General features: G+C 32.8%; 1 protein-coding gene across 1 annotated transcript; it reads right to left on the bottom strand.

The window, feature by feature from the left end:
- Positions 1 to 6,349: 6,349 nt before the first annotated feature.
- On the bottom strand, positions 6,350 to 8,384 carry LOC131845679 (uncharacterized). The gene is made up of 3 exons (XM_059194769.1): positions 8,097 to 8,384; positions 7,842 to 7,933; positions 6,350 to 7,095 (listed from the first exon to the last, which is right to left on the bottom strand). The coding sequence occupies exons 1-3, from the start codon at positions 8,332 to 8,334 to the stop codon at positions 6,550 to 6,552; spliced, it is 876 nt and encodes a 291-aa protein (XP_059050752.1). The 5' UTR covers positions 8,335 to 8,384; the 3' UTR covers positions 6,350 to 6,549.
- Between the last annotated feature and the right edge of the window lie 435 nt (positions 8,385 to 8,819).

Raw genomic sequence — 8,819 nt, 5'->3', positions numbered from 1 at the left:
TGAGAAACCGAAATATACAAATAATAATAATCTCAGGACAATTCACACAGCGCCATCTAGACCCAAGTTAAGCTAGCTAAAGCTTGTGTTATGGGTACTAGATAACTGATACTAATACATAATTTTTACATATATTAATAATAATCTCAGGACAATTCACACAGCGCCATCTAGACCCAAGTTACGCTAGCTAAAACTTGTGTTATGGGTACTAGATAACTGATACTAATATATATTTTTTTACATATATTAATAATAATCTCAGGACAATTCACACAGCGCCATCTAGACCCAAGTTAAGCTAGCTAAAACTTGTGTTATGGGTACTAGATAACTGATACTAATATATATTTTTTTACATATATTAATAATAATCTCAGGACAATTCACACAGCGCCATCTAGACCCAAGTTACGCTAGCTAAAACTTGTGTTATGGGTACTAGATAACTGATACTAATATATATTTTTTTACATATATTAATAATAATCTCAGGACAATTCACACAGCGCCATCTAGACCCAAGTTAAGCTAGCTAAAACTTGTGTTATGGGTACTAGATAACTGATACTAATACATAATTTTTACATATATTAATAATAATCTCAGGACAATTCACACAGCGCCATCTAGACCCAAGTTACGCTAGCTAAAACTTGTGTTATGGGTACTAGATAACTGATACTAATATATATTTTTTTACATATATTAATAATAATCTCAGGACAATTCACACAGCGCCATCTAGACCCAAGTTAAGCTAGCTAAAACTTGTGTTATGGGTACTAGATAACTGATACTAATATATATTTTTTTACATATATTAATAATAATCTCAGGACAATTCACACAGCGCCATCTAGACCCAAGTTAAGCTAGCTAAAGCTTGTGTTATGGGTACTAGATAACTGATACTAATACATAATTTTCTTAGATATAATAATAATAATCTCAGGACAATTCACACAGCGCCATCTAGACCTAAGTTAAGCTAGCTAAAGCTTGTGTTATGGGTACTAGACAACTGATACAAATACATAGATCATTTTTTTTCGTAAATACATACGTAATATACATAGAAAACACCAAGACCGATACAAACAATCATAATCATGAATACAAATATTTGTGCGTGCGAATTGAACCCGCGACCATCCGACGTAAGGCGGTGCGTAAACCGCTAGACCACCGAGACAGTCAAACAACTTGTGCCAACCTGTCCGCAGGAAATTCGTACATTCATCACCCAGGAATGCTTTCCACAAAAGATGTGACACTGTACAAAAACCGTAAATCCGACAATAAATAACAATTTCTGGGTTTGTTTGTTTGTTTCTTAGTCTTCACACTAAATGTTTACGGTCATAAGTCGGAATGTTGTGAAAAGAAACGACCCAGAGGAGTGATTACGGAACAATATTATCATCAATAAACGTGCTATTGTAATTAAAGTGACCTATACTCATTTACTGAGCTTTGTAGAATACAAAGCTCAATAAATAACTTTTCGCAAACCGTACTCTTTTCAAATCCTGTACTCTAAAAAACTGATAAAAAATGTGTCATTTGTATAATTCTATACTCATTTGTATTGCTAAAACATTTTTTTACACTATTTTATTTCAATTTTAATTGTAAGTAAAAGATGTTGTTATTAATGACAAATTTCCCTTTGAAGAAATTTGAAAAGTAAATTTATATTTAAACTACCTATCCCGGCAAACATTGTCTTGTCATGTAAATTAATAACGCTATAAAAAAATAGGGGTTGGCGTAAAAATTAAGGGTTTCATGTATTTTTTAATAAAAAAATTTGCCCAAAAAATTAAAAAATAATGTTAAGGGTGGACAACTCTTATCACTTAGGGGTATGAAAAATAGTAGCCGATTCTCAGACCTACTGAATATGCATATAAAATTTCGTAATAATCAAGGTCAATAATTTCAGAGGAGTAAGATGTGCTGTGCAACATTGTGACACGAGAATTGTATACATAAGATTAAGAAAAATTGAAGAAATAGAACGATGTCAAAATAGAACTTGACAAAAGATGCGTAGAAATCTTACGGCATTTTAGAATAACATATCCCACATGAATATATTTTAAAGTTTAAAGTTTCAATAGAAATTTCCTTATGTTGTCCTGCTGTCGGATGGGTATTTTCACTAGGGAATGATTTTTAGAGCTGTGAGAAGTCGCAATTTTCTGTAATAACATTATCTGCCGTCTTAACGTCAAATTTAATATCCAAAATGAAAGTTGTTCGGATGTGGCTACGTTATTAGACGAACATCCTCGTTTACCAAAAAAATCCACTCCGAAGAAAAAAACATCTATTCAAAAGAGCAACACACAAGTTTCTTGCTCATTCTTCTTGTGATGAATCTGCATTCCGAATGAGTGGTAGAATCAAATATATGTATATCTAATATATGACTATCGAAAAGTGTTTGTAATGAGTTTATTTTAATAAATATTATTTCTATTTCTATGTTTTTAAAAGAAAATAAATGTTTTATCATTTTTTTCTTTTTTTTTCATCTATGTGTTGAATACTTGCAAGATATACTGTAGGTTGGTTTTTTTAGCGAAGCTGGATCAAAATATTGGAATTCTGCCGATGTAGGACCAAAATGTGGGCGATAGAATGAGTGAACTGTATGTGTGATGTAAATCAAACAATGGATAGAAAATTGTAAATACTTATAATGAAAATACGTGTACAAACGGTTGGAAGACAAAAAGTGACAATAAAAATATATGACCACTAGTTATTGCCCGCGGCTTTGCTTTCGTTAATTTATCCCTTAGGGGTGGAATTTATCAAAATCCTTTCTTAGGGAATGCCTACGTCATAGTAGCTTTATGCATGCAAAGTCTCAGCCCTATCGGTTTAAAATTGACATAGTTTCATACAAACTTTCATCCCCTATTTCATCCCCTTGCGGGTAGAATTAATCAAAATCCTTTCTTAGCGGATGCCTACATCATAACATCTACCTGCATGCCAATTTTCAGCCCGATCCATCCAGTGGTTTGGGCTGAGCGTTGATAGATCACTATGTCAGTCACCTTTGAGTTATATATGTATATTTAGATTCTAAAAGAAAATACATTTAAAATCGTACAACTTGCAACTTGTACTCTTATCGAACAAGAAATAGTGGGTATATATAAACTTATCGTAATATATTTACAACTCAAAACTATGTTCAGTTCACACCTGGGTCATATATTTGAAGGGCTACTTTCAAACTGAATAAACAATGCAAATAGTATTTGAACCTTAGATAAAACGAGTCATTTAAGTAAACACTTCTAAGTACAATATGAATCATATATAGCTGTACCTTATACTCATACTAGCGACGCGCCTTACTTCGCACGGGTGCAATGCTGTTACTAAATATATGTACCTATAACAGAAATTTCTTATAAATAACTTTTATAGCTTTTCCAGACAGTACAAACATGTTTTGGTTAGAGGTTTCTCTTGAAAGAGCAACATATAATTGAGCTATATCCCTGCATTTTAAATCTGTAATATCTTCGGAAATATTCATTTAAATTACATGCTGTAAAAGGCCATATTGATCTATATATATTATATTATATTTCCCTGGCATTGAGTCTACTCAACAGTGTAGTTACTCGCTTTCCGGATCTAGACATATTTACTTGTAATTTGCTGGAGTTTCGTAGGATGGCAGTAGATTATTTAGATAGTATGTTAAATGGAGATTAGGTATTATTATTATTATTGTTTTTTTTTCTCTTTTGTTTTCTTGTGTAATTAGTGTTTATAATTGTGTGTATTTGTATATAATCTTCCTAAGTGGGCATATTGGGAGACTGTAATGCTCACTTAGTACGATGTAAATAAATAAATAAAAATAAATATTAAATGGACAATGTATTAAGGTACTTATTTGTATAAAAATAAATGCTGTATTGCTTAAAATCACTTCGTAAATAAGACATTTTTTCCCGTAAAATGTAAAGGATAAAAAATGGTTATTGTGGGTTATTCTTAAGAGATAGACATATACCATCGCGGATTTGATTTATCTCGTGGGGTTCCTAAATTGTCTAATACCAATAATACCCGGGTTGTCTGTAAGAGATTGCTGATAGCGATAAGACCGCCTTTTGTAAAACATTTATTTCCAATGTTTTATACTTACTGTCCTATGTTTATGTATGCGCAATAAAGATTTATTATTATTATCATTACATATATATATATATATTTATTATATCTCCCTTTTTACAGGGGTAATATATTCAAACACGCGGGCCTTAGCCAAGCATGGATGAGTTATGTGATGAAGATAGAATTTTTCTGACTAATTATTATTATTATTATTGTTTATTTATTTTTTCTCAGCTTTTGCTGGTTTTCTCCACACTTACGGGCTGAAACCAAGTAAGTGCAGAGTGTGTGTATGTGTGTGTGCGCGTGTATGTATGCGTGAGTGTGTGTGTACTTATTGTGTGCCTGGTGTGACTGGTGTTATTATTATTATTATAATACAAGCTCTGCTTAGCATAGAATTAGTTGGCGTTGAATGAATTGTCCTAGGTTATTATTATTTTGAACTAGCTGTACACGCGACTTCGTCCGCGTGGAATTTAACAATAAAGTTAATTAGAGATTTTTTCTAAAATAAAAGTAGCCTAAGGTATTCCTTATTACATCAGCTACCTGCCAATAAAAGTCCCGTCGAAATCGGTCCAGCCATTTCAGAGATCAGCCGGAACAAACAGACAGACAGACAGACAAAAATTGTATAAAATGTTATTTTGGTGTATGTACCTGGTTGGTCTATGCTTGTAGTAAAAAACGATTATTTCAATATTACAGACAGACACTCCAATGTTATTTATATGTATAGATGTACAGATGAGAATGTTTACCAACGCCGTATTTCATATAACAGCATTAAGTGCCAAGTCCGGCCAGTGTTGCCTGTGTGAAGGTATAATAAATAACTAGTTATGAAGATATTTTATGTAATTGGAACGACAAATAAGCTATTCTTTCCGTAATGTTTTTTATTTTATAAATCTTAATAATAGACAATAAAAAAAGTACCCATCAGATTACATCATCACTGCTATTTTTTGTAGGATAATTCTGGAGGTACATATTTTAAATATCTCTCTGAACGTGTAACCTGTTCCGATGTATACAAATAAAATTACTCTTACAATAAGGAAATGATTATAAAAACATTTAGGAATACTACGTCCTTTTTTTTATACCACGTAGGTGGCAAACAAGCATACGGCCCATCTGATGGTAGACGGTTCCCGTTCCAAAATAACCTCTATTTTTTTTGACGACAGTTATAATCCAGGAGATCTAAAATGATTAAACATAAATTAGGAGTAATCTCAAGTTGAATATAATCAAATGCAAGTATTTATTGCTGTGATTATAATGATCGCAATACGACAAAAAAACAGATAACTTTCTCGATTTATCATCATGCCGGATCAGTGCAAGAGTCCGGCAGTAACGTTTACCTCCCCCGGGGGGAAGCCGGATTTCCATGAGGATTTTCCTCAAGAAAAAAAAAACGAATGTCTTTCTACTACTAGATTCCTTCTCATATATTTATGTTTAATTTGCAATAAGTATTTTGACAACTTAAATGATTAAACAATAAATGTCTGGACCACTTTTGATTGGATCGAAAAATAATAATGGCAATTACAATCTTCTTTAAAATTCAATGTATACATTAGGATATACAAAATATAAAATAAAATGGAAAATATCTACTTAAATCTGAACCATATGAAATTAGCAGAAATAATCTCACGCACAGCCATCCTAACTTACACACTCAGAATATTATTAAAACCACATCAAAATCCTTGTAATTGTATTCTTAATTTTCAAATATTATATAACTGCTTTTAATTGCTATAATAATTATATTACATAGAAAATAAATTAAATGATCTGTGAAACTTTAGATGAAACTGTAACATATGTAGTTACCAATTAGTCGATCGATCGAACTTGATTCCGACCGATCGATTCGATCGTGTCGGATTTCAACATGATAATAAAATACAGCATTATAAAAACTACAATAACATTACAACATAATTTACATCAGAATGATAAGCAATTACATAAAAATAACTAAGGAAAATAAAGAATTTACATAAAATAAAAAACGGATCAATTTTGAATCTTACCTGCCAATATAAAACGCACAATCACAAATAAAAGACACAAAAATAGACATATGGTAATGAACAATTGATAACTGGCAGAGCGTCTTCTGATGCCAAACTATGCACAACTTTAAAAATTGATACTACTAGGACTATTGATTGGCATTTCAATATTTCACACTCAATTCAATACTTCAATTATTTACACACATATATAAAAATACTGAAATCGTTAAAAACAGAGATATCTGACACAAGAACCTGCGATCACTGGAAAGTAAAGCAGCGAACTATTCTGCTGGATTACCGAGGTTTCCAAAAGATATAAATCAGTATGTAGTCATACATACTCGTGTTACGGACTACGTTGAATCGTTTCCACGTGTTGATGGAACGAATAATTCGAAGGAGATTCTTGAGAGCTATTCATTTCTGGCACTAGATCCTCAACTGTGGTCGGTATCTGTGGTGGAGGAGAATCTCGCCGAGGGTACCCCGAAAATCTTTGATTAGAGGAATATCCGCATCTATAGTCATATTGCTCACAATCCGAGTGATACAAAAGGTTGTTTATTTGATGCTGTATATCAATATAGGTTAATTTAGAATAAGTTCTAAATTTAGCAGCTAAATAATTAGCGTAAAGTTGATATTCATCTAATTCAGTAACCGCTGAAGCTTCAGAAGCGAGAACTACTTTAGAAGCAGAAGATTTGGCGAAATCAGTTGTGGACGCCGATCTTATGTCATTAGCCTCGGCACATACCATGAACTTGTTCAATTTGTGCTTCAATGAGGATGTGGAAGAATCTATTGTGTTATTGCTGACAGTTTGCTCTGCAGACGAAACTGTATCGATTGAAGGAGTCCGTGTATTGTGCATTTCTTGATCTTCCTGTTCCTGTAATGAGAACAAATTAAATACTTACATCAAAGATTGTAAAAAAAATGTTACACAAATTTTAGACTATAACAAAATAAGCATGGCAATCCCAACAAATAAAACTACCACTATAAGAGCAGATCGACCAATCTGGGGCGCGTTGCGGACGCTTGGTATTTGTAAATATGCGAAAACAATGTCAGTGTTATAGGATATTCCTTGCAGTTTGTAAAGACACACACAATTTGGTCATCATACAGTTGACCGTTCTGTTTGATCATTTTATGGAATAAAATAGTTTTGGATAAGGTTCGTTTAACTTTGTGTGAGTTAAAGGATCCTTACGCAATGCTATCCTGAGAACCAACGACTAAAGCTGTCATTAATAATGTAACTAAACTGCAAACAGGGAGAAATACAAATGTTTAGTGTAAATGAACTCAGAAAATACTTTCATATATAGAAAGGTCCATTATCAGAGTATGTTATTGTCAAACAATTAGATGCATACAGAAATTGCGCATATGTGTAGCCGAAGTGTGGAGCTAGTTACATAATAAGTACTGATAAGTACTCTCTAAAACTGTACAGGAAAAATAACAACAAAATACTGCTGTATAACTTGCTAAGTTAATAACTCATAAGAATGTATCTTGGTAACTATTACGTTAGGATAAAAAAATGTAAGCATTAACGATAAAAACCAGCAAACTAGTTATTATAAGTACTTTATTAAAAAATATAATTTTAGTGTGTTTACTTACAGTATTCATTCTCTGGCGAGGTTTATTTCTGTAGAACAGGAACTGCATGTATTTGAAGGGGTACCAAGTGGACTGGTAGACTTCGGCAGGACCTGAAGTATAAATTATCATAATTACAAAACAATAATTTATGTGCAAATATAAATATCACATAATTAGTAGCTACTTTAATTATTACACCAGATGTAATAATTATGTAAACAGGATATTATCAACCATGATGTAGATCTAAAAAAATATCAACTAAATACTAACCTACTCCAGGTACGTTAGATTTCTTTATCTTTGCCTTCTCACGACGCAGCGCTGCCAACAAATAGTCCATCTTCTTTTTAAGTTCATGAACTGAACAGTTCATCTCCACGGACAGTTCGTCCCATGCCTCCTGTTTTAAGTTCTTGTTGTAATAGTTCTTGTGTGCTGGGTTCCACAACACGTCTTTATCTTTGTAGGCTTCAATGTATTTTAAAACCTTCTCGTTAGTCCAGTTCATGACTTCTATTGAGACGGCAGCAACGGGATAAATGATACGTGCGCTTCAAACGGCGGCCACGTGCTCACTGACTGGACGCCGTATCCGTATCATTAGACGAAGAATGAGGTTCGAACACGAGCCGTTCGAAACGAAACTGGTTGTAATATAACTGGTTATAAGGTTGTTAATCGAGGACACATGTTCTGTTTGTGTATCATTAACCGCCGATATTAATATTCTTGATACGCGTATCATGGTTCGTGTTTATAGTACATGGCTCCGAGCAGAAGTATAATATAATGATATTATATGATACGTTGAACATGATCGGGAAAATGATACGATGTAAATGAGTAAAGATTCTTCAGATTACATATATTAAAATAGAATTTAATCAGCACAAACCAATACAAATGTATCTTAGGTCTGATTGGGGAAAAATATGCGATTGCAAAGCCGGTCAGACATATCTTCAAATGAGCTATTATCTACAAAATCGGGTT

Source organism: Achroia grisella, unplaced genomic scaffold, assembly GCF_030625045.1.
Source record: "Achroia grisella isolate CSIRO2021 unplaced genomic scaffold, CSIRO_AGI_Agris_v1 utg478, whole genome shotgun sequence".
NCBI classification, from domain to species: Eukaryota; Metazoa; Arthropoda; class Insecta; order Lepidoptera; family Pyralidae; genus Achroia; species Achroia grisella.
Note: the sequence above shows the minus strand (reverse complement) of the source record. Positions and strands in the feature narration are given on the sequence as shown.

What these genes read in the sequence shown, in the direction of transcription:
- LOC131845679 (XM_059194769.1), bottom strand. Translation starts at nt 8,334, where the DNA reads ATGAACTGGACTAACGAGAAGGTTTTAAAATACATTGAAGCCTACAAA. An exon ending in ATCTAACGTACCTGGAGTAG is followed by an intron (nt 7,934 to 8,096) that starts GTTAGTATTTAG and finishes TTTATACTTCAG; the next exon opens with GTCCTGCCGAAGTCTACCAG. An exon ending in CTCGCCAGAGAATGAATACT is followed by an intron (nt 7,096 to 7,841) that starts GTAAGTAAACAC and finishes TTCTCATTACAG; the next exon opens with GAACAGGAAGATCAAGAAAT.